This window comes from Budorcas taxicolor, chromosome 15 (genome assembly GCF_023091745.1).
Source record: "Budorcas taxicolor isolate Tak-1 chromosome 15, Takin1.1, whole genome shotgun sequence".
In the NCBI taxonomy this organism is placed as follows: Eukaryota; Metazoa; Chordata; class Mammalia; order Artiodactyla; family Bovidae; genus Budorcas; species Budorcas taxicolor.
Window position 1 is genome coordinate 23,313,031 of NC_068924.1, and position 17,142 is coordinate 23,330,172.

The following is a 17,142-nucleotide window of genomic DNA, read 5'->3' on the forward strand; positions in this document are numbered from 1 at the left end:
GCCTCAGTTCCACCGGAGCCTAAGTTGTTAGAGCTGGAAAGAAGCCTATGGATCATTTAGTTAAGCCACGAGTCCCCTGCCCTGATTTACAGATAATGATGCCTCACAGTAACCAGTCATCATCGCGAGTGCCTGGCGGTTTTATTTAGTCCGCAAATAGCCCTGTTTGCTAGAACCAATGAGGCTTGTAAGGCTCAGAGAGGTTGTGACTTTAGCTAAGGTAGCACAGCTCATATAACTGGTAGAATCTCAAAGAGATCAAATAATTCACAGCTTGTTCCTGGCAGATTTGGAATATCCAGTCAAATGTGGCTTCGAAGACTACTATTAAACCTAACTGTAATCAGAATTACTTGCAGAGTGCTTAGAACTGTACACTTCTGGGTACTCTCTCAAGCTTACTGAGGGGCTCTGGGCTAAGGCTGAGGAATCTGTGTACTAAGTCAGTTTTTGCTTGATTTTTATGATCTGTGGGTGGACCTTTGGGAACCACTGGCCTTTCCACTCAAAAACAGCTGAGAGGTGATCCAGCTAAAGTACCTGGAGAGATGAAGACAAGGCTGGACTGTCAGGTTCCACTTTCTCAGTCAATTTGTAGCTTCTCTTCACTTCTCAGAAACAAGCCCGAGGCTTATATTTTAAACAAGTTTGAACATGTAGATGCAGATTACCTGTTTCTGGTTACCTGTCGCAAGATCAGGTCCAAACTTCTGGCTGGGCCAGCCTGTCAATATCAAGTGAAAGTGAAGTCGTGTCCGACTCTTTGGGACCCCATGGACTGTAGCCTACAGGCTCCGCCATCCATGGGATTTTCCATCCATGGGATTTCTGGAGTGGGTTGCCATTTCCTTCTCCAGGAGATCTTCCCGACCCAGGGATTGAACCCGGGTCTCCCACATCGTAGGCAGACGCTTTACCATCTGAGCCACCAGGGAAGTCAAGATCAAAGTCAAGGGTTAGTGTCCTCTATCCCTGGTGGCTTAGCTACTCTGCCTGGTCTCCTGCACACCAGGTCCCTTATCAGCAGTCGACGTGGGCTTTGTAGGGACATTTTGCAGAGCAGTTTCCCCATTGGAGGAGGCTGGCAGCTTTCTGGCAATATCACCACATGTAGTGAGTGTTCCTTGGCCTTAACAGGAGTCAGAATGAAGTAGACCACCCGGCTTGTTATTCATGACTTTTGTAAACACAAATCTGTCTTTAAAATAATCACTTGGCTCTTGGTTTTAGCAGGCTAATAAGCCTGACAAATTCTGTTTAGCATTTTATTATTATTAATTTTCATCGTGTATGCTGCTTCCCTCAGGGATTCTGGTTCACAATGGCTGACTATCAAGAGGAAGACTTGCAGAAATTTCTTAAAAATGTGGACGAAATCAGTAAGTACCAGTAAATCATATACAAATTAAATTTTACTTTAGGACAGTGGAGTGACTAAAGAGAGATGATTGCTCTAGGTTAGTTCCTGGGTTGCCTGACAGGTTTATGACTCTTAAGGAAAAAAAATGTCACTGAGATTAAACAGAAGAGCGTATTGAGAAACAAGTTATATTGAAGCCTGGGGCTAATATTTTCTGGCTGTTAATTGGTATCAGTGAAGCTGTTAATATTCTGACGGGAATTCAACCGCTCTTCTCCGTATTCTCTCCCCTTCTGTGTAGAAGCAGGTCAAAAGGAGCTTACATTTCCCCATCACCAATGAGCCTAGCTCTTCCATTTGAGGTCACTCAGGAGCCTCATTGATCTGGAATCCGTCTTTTCTGGGGGCAGAGCCATTTCTGGTTTTGAGATGCAGCACGTGTGTTTGTGTTAAGTCACTTCAGTCCTGTCCGACTCTGCGACCCTGTGGAGTGTGGCCCACCAGACTCCTCTGTCCATGGGATTCTCTAGGCAAGAACACTGGAGTGGGTTGCCACGCCCTCCTGCAGGGGATCTTCCCGACCCAGGGATCGAACTCGCATCTCTCATGTCTGCTGCATTCATAGGCAGGTTCTTTACCACTGGTGCCACCCGGGACTCCCTTTGAGCTGCAGAGGCAGTCAAGTGGCCTCCCTCAGTGTCCATCACATTACATGGACAGCTCCTAGTTGCCACACCCCGGCTCTATTCCTCTAGGCAGGAAGACCCTTCCACAGCTCAGACAAGCTCTCAGATGACACGCTGATCACATAGACCATCGTACAGGAGATTCCAGAGTACCCAGTCCCTGTTCAGACTTCAGGGAGCTTGTTTGCGGGTCAGTCAGTTCAGTTGCTCAGTCCTGTCCAACTCTGCGACCCCATGGACTGTAGCCCACCAGACTCCTCTGTCCATGGGATTCTCCAGGCAAGAATACTGGAGTGGGTTGCCATGCCCTCCTCTAGGGGATCTTCCCAACCCAAGAACCACTGGTGCCACCTGGGAAGCCCTTTGAGCTGCAGAGGCAAAGTCAAGTGGCCTCCCTCAGTGTCTATGACATTACAGGGGCCACACCCCTGTCTCTTCCTCTGGGCAGGAAGACCCTTCTGCAGCTCAGATAGGTGGGCTCTCAGAGGACACGCTGATCGCACAGACCACATGCAGGAGATTCCAAAGCCCTCAGTCCCTGTTCAGGCTTCAGGGAGCTTGTGAGGGTCAGTCAGTTCAGTCACTCAGTCGTGTCCGACTCTTTGCGACCCCATGGACTTTTTGAGGGTAGAAACAAGAAAACCGACAATAAAGCAAAACTTATCTGATAGAAATACATTGAAGTTGTTGCTTCTTATGGGCCGTATGGGTCCAAAGAATAAAATTGTTTTAAAAATAGTCCAGGCAGCTTCACAGATGATAACATCCTTGGTGTGTTCTCTGCGTTTGTCACGGGCCTCTCCTCTGCCCGTCCCCGCATGTTGTTCTGGCCTGGCCCACTGCTCACCGCTTTCTCTGCTGGTGGTTTAGCCCAAGCATGCAGTTTTAGCTCCCACCCTTGTTGATGACCCCACATCTCAATTGCCAGCTGCGCTTTTGATCTGCAGCCTCTGTGCCAACTGTCACATCCCTGTGTCCCTCAAACACCAGGAACTTCCTGTGTCCAGAGTTCAGCTGATTGTGTCTTTCCTCTCTGTCCCCCCGACCCCAAATAAAACTTGCTTCTCCTACCCTCCCCTGCATTCCAGTCTCACTTGGTGGCACTATCATCCCCTAAATTTACAAGTCATACTGGCCTACCCCTCCTCTCTCAGCCCTGAATTTAATTAGCCCTCAGATTTGCTTGCTTTCTTCAGCTCTGTCCTCTCCCAACTTCCCTTTGTTCTGCTTCTCTAATCCAGACTATTTCAACAACCCCCTGATTGGGTTTCCTGCCTCCAGGCTCACACTCCCCACAGAGTAATGTATCTAAAGTGCAAATCTGACCCAGACACTTCTCTGCTTGGATTCTTCCCGCAGTCACAATAAATTTCAAGCTCTCATCAGGACCTAAGTCCTTCCGTGACCCTACCCTTGCCTCTCGCCTCTCCTTACCTCACACTTGAGCAACAAAGTACTTCTGTTCCCCACACACCCCCCTGAAGCTCCTGCTCTGCCTGTTGGCTTCCTTCCCTCTGCCTCTTCATCTTTCTTTATCCGGCTAACACTCATTCATACCCCAAGTTCATTCCCATATCATTTATATCAATACTGTATGTAGAACTTTCTGTGATGACAGATTCGTTCTATAATCTGCCCTGTGCACGATGTAACCAATGGCCGCAGGTGGCCATCGAGGGTTTGAAATGTGGCTAGTGCTCCTCATCAAGTGAGCTCCCCTATTGCTTCATTTATCTGTAGTTGTTGTTTAGTCGCTGTCATGTCCAACTCTTTTGTGACCCCGTGGACTGTAGCCCACCAAGCTCCTCTGTCCATGGGATTCTCCAGGCAGGAATACTGGAGCGGGTTGCCATTTCCTTCTCCAGGGGATCTTCCTAACCCAGGGATTGAACCCATGTCTCCTGTTGGGCAGGCGTATTCCCTACCTCTGAGCCACCAGGGAAGCCCCAGGGGTCAAACCTTCATCTCTTGCCTCTCCTACATGGGCAGTCAGATTTTTTACCACTGTGCCACCTGGGATGCCCTATTTCATTTATACATAATTTAAATGTATATAGTCACATGTGTATAGATTCTATACATTCATTTCTTGGGTGCTCATTATGTATTGAGTGTTGCTAGACCCTGGCAAGAGCAGTAACAGTGAATAAGAACCATCTTCCTTCCTGATACCTACAATCCAGTGAGAAAAGGCAGGTATTAAACAAGTAATTTCAGCTGTGTATGCTACAAAGAGAGATTTGTAACATGCTAAACATGCCAAGGAATCTAACTCAGTTAAGGGAGTTGTATGAATCTATTTGGGCTGCTGTAACAAGATACTGCAGACTGGGGGACTTAAGCAACAGAAATTAATTTTTGCCACGGTCTGGAGGTCAGGAGTCCATGATCAAGGTGTTAGGTTTGTTTCTCCTGAGCCCTCCCTCCCTGGGTTGCAGACCACCCTTTCTAACTGTGTCCTCTCAGGGTTCTCTTCTCTGTGTGTGTTCTCCTGAGCCCTCCCTCCCTGGGTTGCAGACTGCCCTTTCTAACTGTGTCCTCTCAGGGTTCTCTTCTCTGTGTGTGTTCTCCTGAGCCCTGTGTGTGTTCTCCTGAGCCCTCTCTCCCTGGGTTGCAGACCGCCCTTTCTAACTGTGTCCTCTCATGGCTCTCTTCTCTGTGTGTGTTCTCCTGAGCCCTCCCTCCCTGGGTTGCAGACCACCCTTTCTAACGGTGTCCTCTCATGGCTCTCTTCTCTGTGTGTGTTCTCCTGAGCCCTCCCTCCCTGGGTTGCAGACCGCCCTTTCTAACTGTGTCCTCTCATGGCTCTCTTCTCTGTGTGTGCACATTCCTGGCGCCTCCTCCTCTTGTATGGACACTAATCCAAATGGTTTAAGGCCCCACCTTATGACCTCATTTATCTTTCATGACCTCTTTGAAAGCCTCATCTCCAAATACAGTCACAGTGCAGGAGTTAAGACTTCAGCATAGGAACTGGGGGAGAGGGGTACAATTCAATCGACAAATGGAGGCTTCCCAGAAGGATGAGATTTAAGCACAGATCTGAAGTGTGAGTAGGAGTTGGCCATTGGGGAGAGATAGGGGAGTACTGTAAATGAGGAGAAAGTAGATAGGAAAGCTGAAAGTTAAGTGAGAATGTGACACCCTTGAGAACCTAGAAGATTAAGTGTAGCTGGAGAGAAGAGATCAAGGAGAGAAGGGTCTCATCTGAGTCCAGAGAGGCCAGATCAGGGAAGACCTTGACAGCCATGGTAAGGAACTCGTGTTCATCCTGAGAGCAATGGGAATATTTTAGAGGGTTTATTCGGAGTGGAAACGTGGTCAGATCTACATCTTAGGAAAGTCACTCTGGCCATGGTGTAGATGTAGACGAGAGGAGACAAGAATACAGGTGCCGAGGGCCAACTAGGAGGCTGTCACAGTGTTCTAGGGAGAAGAGAATGGGGCTGGAATGGACACAAGCAGAGTTTGAAGAGATATTTCAGACCTTATTTGACAAGCTTTAGTGTTGATGGCTAAGAGGGCAGAGAGCAAAAGCTTACAAATGAGTCTGAGAATCTTGATTGAATGACAGGTGGATGGTTGGGCCATCTGCTGAGGTAGGGGCATTTGAAAGAACAGTTTTGGGAGAAAGAGGATGGGCAGGTCAAGTTTGATGAGTAAGGCATCCCAGTGAAGATGTTCAGAAGGCAGTTGGCTTTGTGAGTCTGAGCCTAGGAGAGGAGAGTAGCTGAGGAGTTTAGCTTAGGAGGTGCTGGGATCTGCATGGCACACAGAGCCTTGGGAAAGAGCAGGAATTCCTGAGAAGCTCGAGCAGAGAGAGGAGGGCTCAGGCAGAGCCTTGCGGATCGCCGTGATTTAGAAGATATGTAGGAGAGGAAAGCAGGAGCAAGCAAAGGAGACCAAAAGCAATGACTGGAGAGGCAGGCAGAAAATTGGGTGAAGTTCATGTTATGGAAGCAAAGGGGAAAAGATCGTCTCCTAGAGAAGGAAGTGGGCAGCATTTGTCAGATGTTTCAGAGAGCTTGATCAAAACAGGCACTAAAGAATGATCACTAAATGTAACAACATGAAAATCATTTGTACCTTTGGTGGGAAAAACTTTGGAGCAGGAGAAACCAAACTGTAGTGGATAGAAGAGTAAGTGGGATCTCCATTTCCAGTAATATTACTGGTGAGAGACTCTAAAATCCCTCCCACATACTACAATACATCTAGAAAGGCTGGATAAAACATGATAGACACGAAGCTTTTAATTTGTTAAGCATGTTTGTTAAAATGGAAAGAGTTTCCATTATAAGACTAGAAAAGCAAAGCATAGGATCTAAGCTTGTAGAGGGTAAAAAAGGAATAAAGAAACTCAGTGACTCCAATGAAGATAGGAAAAGAAGGGAAGAAAATGTAAATACAAGACATGAAATATAGTGAAAATTAGTCTAAACATTAAATCAATAATGGTAAAATAAATAGACTAATCTCCAGTTAAAACAGATTGTCAGATTGTATTTTTTTAAAATCAGTTATTGTGCTGTATAAAACAGACACATTAAAATTAAGGACTCAGAAAAGTTGAACCTTCAGTTCAGTGCAGTCGCTCTGTCGTGTCCGACTCTTTGCGACCCCATGAATCCCAGCATGCATTCCTTTTCCTATTTGGACCCAGTCTGTTGTTCCATGTCCAGTTCTAACTGTTGCTTCCTGACCTGCATACAGATTTCTCAAGAGGCAGGTCAGGTGGTCTGGTATTCCCATCTCTTTCAGAATTTTCCACAGTTTATTGTGATCCACACAGTCAAAGGCTTTGGCATAGTCAATAAAGCAGAAATAGATGTTTTTCTGGAACTCTCTTGCTTTTTCCATGATCCAGTGGATGTTGGCAATTTGATCTCTGGTTCCTCTGTCTTTTCTACAACCAGCTTGAACATCAGGGAGTTCATGATTCACGTATTGCTGAAGCCTGGCTTGGAGAATTTTGAGCATTACTTTACTAGCATGTGAGATGAGTGCAATTGTGCGGTAGTTTGAGCATTCTTTTGCATTGCCTTTCTTTGGAATTGGAATAAAAACTGACCTTTTCCAGTCCTGTTCATCACCATCTCCCGGAGTCCACTCAGACTCACGTCCATCGAGTCCGTGATGCCATCCAGCCGTCTCATCTTCAGTCGTCCCCTTCTCCTCCTGCCCCCAATCCCTCCCAGCATCAGAGTTTTTTCCAATGAGTCAACTCTTCTCATGAGGTGGCCAGAGTACTGGAGTTTCAGCTTTAGCATCATTCCTTCCAAAGAAATCCCAGGGTTGATCTCCTTCAGAATGGACTGGTTGGATCTCCTTGCAGTCCAAAGGACTCCCAAGAGTCTTCTCCAGCACCACAGTTCAAAAGCATCAATTCTTCGGTGCTCAGCCTTCTTCACAGCCCAACTCTCACATCCATACATGACCACAGGAAAAACCATAGCCTTGACTAGACGGACCTTAGTCGGCAAAGTAATGTCTCTGCTTTTGAAAATGAAAAAATATTTGTGATGTAAATACTATCCAAAGGAAAGTAGATGTTGAATATTACTATCAGACAAAATCGACTTTAAAGCCTAGACTGTAATTTCAAAGGGAAAATTCACAAGGAAGATAAAAATCTCTAAAATTGCAAACTTTCAAGTCCCTCCAGCTATTTGAAAAGCTGATAATTCCCATCTTATACAAATTTTTACAGAGAAGAGAAAACAGAGGACACCCCCTGATCATTATATGAAACGAGACACTGAAATAAAAAGTGTATATTACTAGAAGAAAATATAGGGCATTATTATTTATAAATATAGTTAGAATCTTAATTACAATGCTAGAAAACCAAATCCAGTGGTGAATTAAAACATAATTTATCATGGTCAAGTTGGTCTGCCTAAAGAACGCAAGAATGGTTGAATACTAGAAAATGTGTTAACGTCCTTTTAAATTTTAACATTTTAAAAGAGAAAAGCCATAAGATCATTTTAGCTGATACAAAAACTTGAAATAAGAGTTTGTTAGACTTCAAAGCCAACTTATGATAAAAATTCCTGTCGACCGAGACTAGAAGGCAACCTGGAAGAATACTGACTGCAGCCTCATTGCAAACCCTCATGAGCTTGCGTGAAGCCACTTCAGTCGTGTCCGACTCTGCAACCCTGTGGATCATAGCCCACCAGGCTTCTCTGGCCATGATATTCTCCAGGTGGGAATACTGGAGTGGATTGCCATGCCCTCCTCCAGGCATCTTCCCAGCCCAGGGATCAAACTCACATCTCCTCCATTAGGAGGCAGGTTCTTTACTGCTAGTGCTTCCTGGAAAGCCCTGCAAACCCTCATGCAGACATTCATACTTGTAGTGAACTAAGGATTCTCTTAAAAGTCCAGAACAAGACTCAGATACTACCATTGCTTTTATTTAGCACTTTACTGGTTGTTGTGGAAATAAGGAAAATGGATAAAAAGTAGAGAAGTTTGAAAGGCTAAAACTCATGTTATCTTTGGGCAGTGTGAGAGTCTACAGAGAAAAATTCAAGAATATCTGTAAATAAATTATTAAAGAAGTAAATTGAGCAAGGTTTTTAGATATAAGTTTAGTGTATAAAGTTCAGTTGCATTCTTATATACTTGCTATACACCCACAACACTTCATTAACAATACCAAAACAAAGCCATCAAAATACATGCAGTGTTTTTTTTATGGGGAAAACTATAAATATAAAGAAAATTATAAATATATATGTTTCTAAATATATATAAAGAAATTTCTTATGGAGAAAATTATAAAATTTAATTGAAATTAAAGTTTTCTGTATGGATGTAAACAAATGATGAATAGATAAATAAGTAAATATGTAAGGTAAATCTCCATAGAGACTCATGGATATTTAATACAATACTATCATGTTTGTTTTCTTGCTCAAATTGTTTCAGTTTTGACCCCTGGGAGCTCTTTTGATTAAATTTTATAATTTTCTCCATAAAGGTCTTGCATACATTTTGATGGATTTATTTTGGTATTATAAATAAAATATTCTCCCCTCTAGGAGGTAGGGGGGCTTCTGTGGTGGCTCAGGTGGTAAAGAATGTGCCTACAGTGCAGGAGACCCGGATCTGATCCCTGGGTCGGGAGGATCCCCTGGTGAAGGGAATGGCTACCCACTGCAGTGTTCTTGCCTGGAGAGTCCCATGGACAGGCGCCTGGTGGGCTGCGGTCCGTGGGGTCACAGAGTCGGACACAACTGACAGCTGCTACTACTAGTGCCACCTGGGATAGATCAGATTCCCCAGAATGTTTCGTTTACAAGCCAACAAGCTGATTCCAGAGTTCACATGAAAGAGTAAAGCGCCACAAATAATGCAGAAAATTTTGCAGAAAAACAAGAAGGTGGGGTCCCCCTACTAGATGCTCAAGTTTTGTTATAAAGCTGTAGTAATTATGCATGGCAGTTTGGGTGCTGGAAAAGACAGGCCATCCGGTAGAACAGAATGAAGAGCCCCAGAGCAGGTTCACACATGCGACATAAAACAGGGATGACACAGCGTATCAGTGAGAAAGCAGGGACTCTTCAACAAATGGTGCTCCTGCCCTACACAAAGTCTGCTCCAGGGGACTTCCCCGGTGGTCCAGTGGTTAAAGACTCCATGCTCCCACTGCAGGGGCACAGCCTTGATCCCTGGTTGGGCAACCAAGAGCCCTGCATGTCCGCACAGCCAAAAAAAAAAAAGAGCAAGTCGGCTCCAGGTGGATTAAATACCTTAATGAGAAAAACAAAATGTTAAAACTTTTAGAAGACACACGAGAGTGTATTTGTAAACTTAATATACACAAAGGCATAAGTCATAAGGGGAAATATTGGTACATTTAACACATAGAAAATCTCTTCAATGGAAGGTTCCATAAAAACAAATTAAAAACACACCATACCCAAGTAGACAAATGTTCACAAATATGCATAACAGTCCAGAATATATAAAATACTCATAATAAGAAAAAGACAACCCAATGGATAATAGGAGCAGGCAATTCACAGAAAAGGAAATCCAGATAGCCTACAAAACCAATGAAAAGATGCTGGATCCCAGTCACATTCACGAAAAGGCAAATGACAACATTAAGGAGATAAACGCATTATAGTGAAAGCAACGTAGAAGTATAACAAGTGAGAACAAGGATGTGGAGGCACAGGAACTCTCGTACACAGCTTGTAGGAATAAAAATTGATATAGCCATAGCCTAAAGAATATGTCACATACGTGCATGGGGAAATATATACATGTATTCAATTCAGCATTTATTTGCTGTAGAAAAAAAATTTAAAACACCTGGAGGTCCATCAATAAGAATGAATCACCTACGTAAAATAAGTAAAATGAATCAACTGCAACTATTTGTTTCAAGAACATATCTTTAAAGCATACTAAGAGAAAAAAGCTAAGTTGCAAAGGAACGCACATTTTATTTAAAAAAAAGACACATTTATTTAGGATGTTTAAATACATGCATTTACACAAACTCTGTGAAGTAAAGTGAAGTGAAGTCACTGAGTCATGCCCGACTCTTTGTGACCCCATGGACAGTAGCCTGCACCAAGCTCCTCCATCCATGGGATTTTCTAGGCAAGAGTACTGGAGTGGGTTGCCGTTTCCTTCTCCAGGGAATCTTCCCAACCCAGGGATCAAACCCAGGTCTCCCACATTGTAGACAGACGCTTTACCGTCTGAGCCACCAGGGAAGTCCACAGTAGGTGGATAAGTTTTGGGAGTCTAATAAACAGCATAGTGATTATAGTTAACAATACTGTTCACTTTAAAGTTGCTGAAAGGGGATCTTAAATGTTCTCACCACTCACACACAAAAAATTGAAATATGAATATGTTAACTCATCTTGATGTGGGAATCATTTCTCACTGTATACCTGTATCAGATGACCATGTGGTACACCTCACTTACACATTGTCGTGGGTCAATTGTATCTCAAAAACCTGGAAAAAATAAAAGTCCTTCCCCATGAAATTTACTGCACCATCATTGGTATCGAATAGGGTCTTTCTTTTTGAAGACCTTACTTGAATGATTCACCTGATTTCTCCCCTAGCCAGTTTAATTCAGGAGATGAATTCTGATGATCCAGTCGTACGAGAGAAAGCAGTCCTTGAGACGGAAAAGAGACTACAGTTCACAGAGGGGGACCGAGTGGAGGACGAGTGCCGGACCACCGTGAACAAGACCATGATCAGTCCCCCACAAGCTCCCATGAAGGTGCCCTTTCCTTATCGTGGAGTTATCTATGTAGACCCAGCAAGGAAGTCTGCATGAAACAGGGGAAGGAGTGGTTTAATCTCAACTGCCTGGTGAGGCTGAAACAGACTTGTTCTTTAGAATCACTACATTTTTCACAAGGAAGTATAAACTCTGATATATTTTTCTTGGTCTTTCTGAGTCATCCTTAAACAATCCTTTTGGTTAGTTTTAATGAAAATTTGGCCTCTCCACCCAGAGATTAGGACCATTTTTAAGCTGTTAATGTAACAGCTTACTAAGTCATAGTTCCAATTCATACAGCCACAGCTGGAGTCCCTGGTTCTTCAGACTAGCCCCATAACAACTATGCCCATACTCAGATCTCTTGATTTAAAGCAAGCCCCCTGAATTTGGAGCCTTCTAGTATTATGGTTAAAGGAAAGGACACTACTCCCCCCTTGAAATTTATCTGCCTTCTTCGTTTGTATATGTATAAATAAGAGAGTAGTTTTTGAAATTTGTTTCTTTGTTTTTATGATAACGTCTGCTGTGCAGGATGCAGATGAAATAAACACAGGTAAGGACAGCGTCTCTGCTCCCAATGTGTGTTATTCATTTAAAGTCAATGTTTATTGTGGCTTCTAAACCCTTACATTATAGCCTCTGGGCTTACAAACAACCATAAACAAAAACCTACTGATCACCCAATTCTGTTACTAGTGGTCAGAGAGGATGGTGCTCAGAGGATTTTTCCTGTGTTCTCCTGGCCAATCTTTTGTACACTGAATTCAGTTATTCTGCTTCATCCAGTTTACTCTTAGCTACTCAGAAGGATCCAGAGAGCTTCTCAGTTGCTCAGCTCAGCAGCTCATTATGCTAAGTGGAACCAAAAGAGTCTGTCTTCAAAGAAAAACTCTTTTAAAAGGCATAATTCAAATTTGAAGCACAGACATAGTCATCATGTATAATAATACATCACACAGATTCCCATTTAATGTCAAATTAAGAAAATGTCATTTCAGTTGTCTCCGAAATCTGTGTGTGTGTGTGCACGCGTGCGTGTGCGTGTGTGCATGTGCCTACATGTGTATGCATGAAACGTGTGGCTCTAAAACTCTAAAGTGGCTTTTTTCTGAATTTGAGCTAAAGAACTGATTATAGTATTTGGATTTTTCTTTTTTAATATTTGAAATCACTCTGTTGTCAGAAGCCTTCTTGGCATCTCTGGAGAAGGATGCTAAAGAACGTGCCAAAAGAAGAAGGGAAAACAAAGTCTTAGCAGATGGTAATTGTCAGTCTTTTCACTTTTTAATGGCAGGGATGATTTGTGCTGGAGAAAGCAGGGGAGTTTATGCTGCTGTCTGGGGACATCAAGATTCCCAGTCAGTGGGTTCAGAATGCGCCTGAGGCAGTGGGCCCTGGCCAGGCAGAAAGCTGTTTTCTGTTTCTACTGCAACAGGTGGAGAGGCAGACACAGCCCTGAGATAGCCTCCACAGTCAGACCTGTTTCTAAAGCATATCGCTGAATGTAGCAGCACTAAAGGATGCTCGGAAAGTAGGGAGGGGTGGGAGTGAGGTACCAGTCCCTAGCCTGAGGCACAGATGCAGATGTGAAAAAGAAAAATGAAACAAGCAAACCGAGCTGGGAGAAAGTGAAAGTCGCTCAGTCGTGTCCGACTCTGCAACCCCATGGACTATGTCATCCATGGAGTTCTCCGGGCCAGATATACTGAAGTGGGTGGCCTTTCCCTTCTCCAGGGGATCTTCCCAACCCAGAGATCAAACCCAGGTCTCCTGCATTGCAGGTGGATTCTTTACCAACTGAGCTATGAGGGAAGCCCCAAGCTGGGAGAAAGGAGAGAGGAAATAAAGGAAAAGAAAGAGCTGGGGTTGTGTGTGTGTGTGGTCGTGGGATGGGGGGCATACATATTACAGAAGAATACTTTCAGCATTTATACCACTCAGTGCTATGTGTGCTGCAGATCCGAATGATTCCATATTTGCTAGAAAATTAGTCGTTTGAATCTTTTTATTAGACGCTGAATGTGTAGATTTCGCTCTTTGTGGCAAGCTTGGGATATTCCGAGCCTTGAGGCAGAAACATTTACTTTTTCTGAGAAGCTGCGTAGAAGACTTGGGGTGGATTTATATAAAAGAAATCGACCCAGAATGATCTGCAGAGAGAAGGAAGCGACAGGCTCCCTTTGGATGGATGGACATTCTAACCTTCAAAGTAGAGTTGGAAAATCAGGGCAGTGAAGCTTGAAAGAATTTTCCAGGGTATGGGGAGAGCTCACCTGTACGACTTCTATTCTCACAGCCCTAAAGGAAAAGGGGAATGAAGCATTTGTCAGAGGTGATTATGAAACGGCCATCCTGTGCTACAGTGAGGGTCTGGAGAAGCTGAAGGACATGAAAGTGCTGTACACCAACCGAGCTCAGGTCAGTGAGGCAAGGTTGTGTCCACCGGATTTCCCCAGGGAACAGTAGCCATTAACCTTGTGGCAGCAGAGAAAGGTGAGACTAGGTGGTACCAGTGCTGTGGTGGTGAATGGCACCAGCTCTGGTTGGGTGGGGGTGGAGGCTGATTGCATGGAGCATTTGCCAGTTTCAATGATGTAAATACTCTCACTATGGTCCAGTTTCAAGCTACCAACTTGGACTCATTAAAGGAGAACTTGGGCATAGCTACACATAATCAGCTCTCTCCATAGTAAAAGTCACCCATCTCATCACTGATGGTCCCCAGGCACTTTACCCCATGTATGTACAGCTGAGAAAGCCAGTGGAATGAGATAGCCTGTGAGACCTTGGAATTCTGCCACCCCTGACTTAGTTCATTCTCTTTTTTGATGCCAGTTTAAGGCTCCTAAGGGTTACTCTCTTGTTAATTTCTTACTCATTGTATGAATCCCTCCTTGATTAAGATTCTGTGATTGGGTATACTAGAGCTAATGGTCCTGAGCCCATTTCTCAGAAATTTTGAGTTTGTAAAACCCCTGATGCTGCTGCTGCTAAGTCGCTTCAGTTGTGTCTGACTCTGTGCGACCCCATAGACAGCAGCCCACCAGGCTCCGCTGTCCCTGGGATTCTCCAGGCAAGAACACTGGAGTGGGTTGCCATCTCCTTCTCCAATGCATGAAAGTGAAAAGTGAAAGTGAAGTCACTGAGTCGTGTCCAACTCTCAGCGACCCCATGGACTGCGGCCCACCAGGCTCCTCTGTCCATGGGATTTTCCAGGCAAGAGTACTGGAGTGGGGTGCCATTGCCTTCTCCGATACTTCCATTTAATATCACAGATGAGCTCAAATTTCTGGAACACCAGATAAAAATCATTACCTTGATGTTTATCATCTACTCCTTAATGAAGGGATGAGATGAATAGTTTTCAGTTGAAACAGAAATGTCACCTGTGACCTTATCTTTGAAAAGCACTTGAGTTTGTGTATGGGAGAGCTGTCTCCTGCCCAGGCCTGAAAAATTGGCAGATTCGTGGACACGATTATCTGATGATCAGAGTATGTCAGCAGGACCTGGGTGAGATGAACTTGATGCCATGTCATTGACAAGGAGAGGATCCTCATCAGCTCCAATTTTGTAACTCAGGATTAAGAATATCCCGCTGTGGTATGTTGAGGAAGAGTGCAAGAAACAGGACGTCAGCCATCCAAAAAGTCTGGACAGTGACAATGATCTAATGATAAATAAAATCCAAGCACAACGTAAACTCATTAGTTCACCAGTTTGGATAAATCAGTCTCGAGTTGAGGTGTCATTTACCTATCCCCATTTGTGGAGAAAAAAATTATTATAAGGAAGAGAATCGGTAAATAAAATGGCCAGAGGTTGATTTTTGCCAGGTCCATTTTATCGCCCTCACAAGAGTATACACTTTTTGAGGGTAAAAACTGCCATATACTTTTCCCCCTAATGCTGTGCTTATAACCGATGGTCAATAAATCCTTATTAAGTTATATAACACTTGGTGGAGGCACAGCAAGTCCATTTGAGGGAGTGAGGTTTCTGTTGACACGTCAAAAGAAACAGCTAAATGCAAACAATTAATATGATAATTATAGTTCTTTTCTATTTATCACAGATTTGGTCTCCAAACCATTTACCTACTGATGCTTATTCAGTCTTGTTACTCTGAAGTTACTTGAAAGCTGTAAAATTGAATTGCCTTTAGAATGTTATATAATGCAGACTTACATGTAATTCAGATGGTCTATACCCTGAATAATCTAAATTAGTTACATTTTTACTATACTCAAGTTTAAGCAGTACTTTGATTAGTTCTGGAAAACCACATTAAGAATGACTGTGGACAAAAATAGGTAAATGCAATGAAAAGCTTTAGGGAGGCAATTCCTTCCTCGTTTCCCAAAGAGAAAGCTTATTCAGAGACAAATAAATGCAAAATGTGCTGCCTGGTGTTAGCAACCATTTGAACCACTGACTATTTTTAAAATGCCTCCCTGTATGCATGCCGTGTTAGAAAACACTTAATAAGGACCCTGTGAATTGAGTGTCGCTGCTTGCTAGGGAGAAAACCTACCCTTTCATCGCTTTGTTTTTTTCCCGGAGTTAATGTTATGATCAATAGATTGCTGGTGTAATTTAGATAAATCAGGAGTTTAATTGCCATTTGGAAAAGTCATTCTTTTCAAAGTGTGGAAAAACAAAAGCAAACAGGAAATTTAGAGGGTATTGAGTCCAAGCTTTAAAAAAGAAAAAGAAGGAAAAGTGAAAGGCTGTATAGAGAAATTGTTGAAGCCCATACAGAGTCTGCATCCTGAATGGCAATGCCGTGAAGTCATGACTTAAGTTGTCTAGAAGGATGCTAGCTTCTTCCTCACATCCCCTGACTTCCAAATGAAACCCCAAAGCCAGAGGAAAGGACGGTGCTTTATATAGAACAGAAAGCTCAAAGAGTCATCATCTTCAATTAGTACCGAGTCCCTGTTAATGAAAGCACTGCCTAGCAGCTTCCTTTCTATTGGTACAAAGAGCTGCCCAGCAGAAATTCCATTAACCTGCTGTTGCCTGCTCCCGCCTCACTTTGGTTGACTGCTTAGATTTCTTGTGAATTATAACACTAACTCATAATTAGCTTGTCCATGTAGACATCTCATCCGATTTATTGTTCAGAATGTCATGGTTCCCTGGTACAGTTTTGGTCATGGGCAAACCTCCATGGAGTATTGGATCTGTTGTTGGTGACTAATGGGACCCTAGGGCCTGGTTTTCCTTTCTTCCAACAGGGTGATCACTGCTGCTTCTTAGGAAACTTTCTAAAAGAAGAGCACTTAAAGTCTACTTTGGGCATCTTGACAAGAATTAATAAGCATCTTTCATATCCAGTAATTAATACAGAGGGTTTAATAGCCTTGGTGCAGACTTTCATTTGCTTATATGCCACAGTTCTTGGAAACTGTAAATGATCTAAATTCTTAAGTTTGTTCAGTTTGAGTGAATCACAGAATTCTGAGTTAATGCCTGATTTTCAAGATTTTCCCCAATTGTAGGGGATCCCAGAAGAGAGCTGCAAGGCATTTGAAATCAAGGGCTCCTACATGAGCTCATTTCCTGTATGAGCTCATGTCCTGTATAAACTCCTCCTTCTTGCTGCCCTCAGGAGGAAAGAAGCAAAGCTTTATCTCGATCATATTTTGGTAACAGCTTTATTGAGGTACAGTTGCTATAACCAATAATTCCCCTATTGAAAATGTACAACTCAGTGGTTTCTATCCACAGGGTTGTGCAACCCTCACCACAACTGATTTTAAAAAACATTTTCATCATCCCCCAAAGAATCCCATACCCTTTAAGCTCCTCAATCCTTT

The 17,142-nt window shown here is 43.4% G+C and overlaps 1 protein-coding gene across 1 annotated transcript in view; it reads left to right on the forward strand.

Moving 5' to 3' along the window:
- The first annotated feature begins 1,321 nt into the window (after positions 1 to 1,321).
- Positions 1,322 to 17,142, forward strand: part of TTC12 (tetratricopeptide repeat domain 12) — a 49,417-nt gene continuing 33,596 nt past the window's right edge. The window contains exons 1-5 of the mRNA XM_052652913.1: positions 1,322 to 1,379; positions 11,151 to 11,314; positions 11,852 to 11,873; positions 12,504 to 12,581; positions 13,617 to 13,738. Coding sequence (XP_052508873.1) covers positions 1,322 to 1,379; positions 11,151 to 11,314; positions 11,852 to 11,873; positions 12,504 to 12,581; positions 13,617 to 13,738 — 444 coding nt within the window. The remainder of the gene's footprint in view (positions 1,380 to 11,150; positions 11,315 to 11,851; positions 11,874 to 12,503; positions 12,582 to 13,616; positions 13,739 to 17,142) is intronic.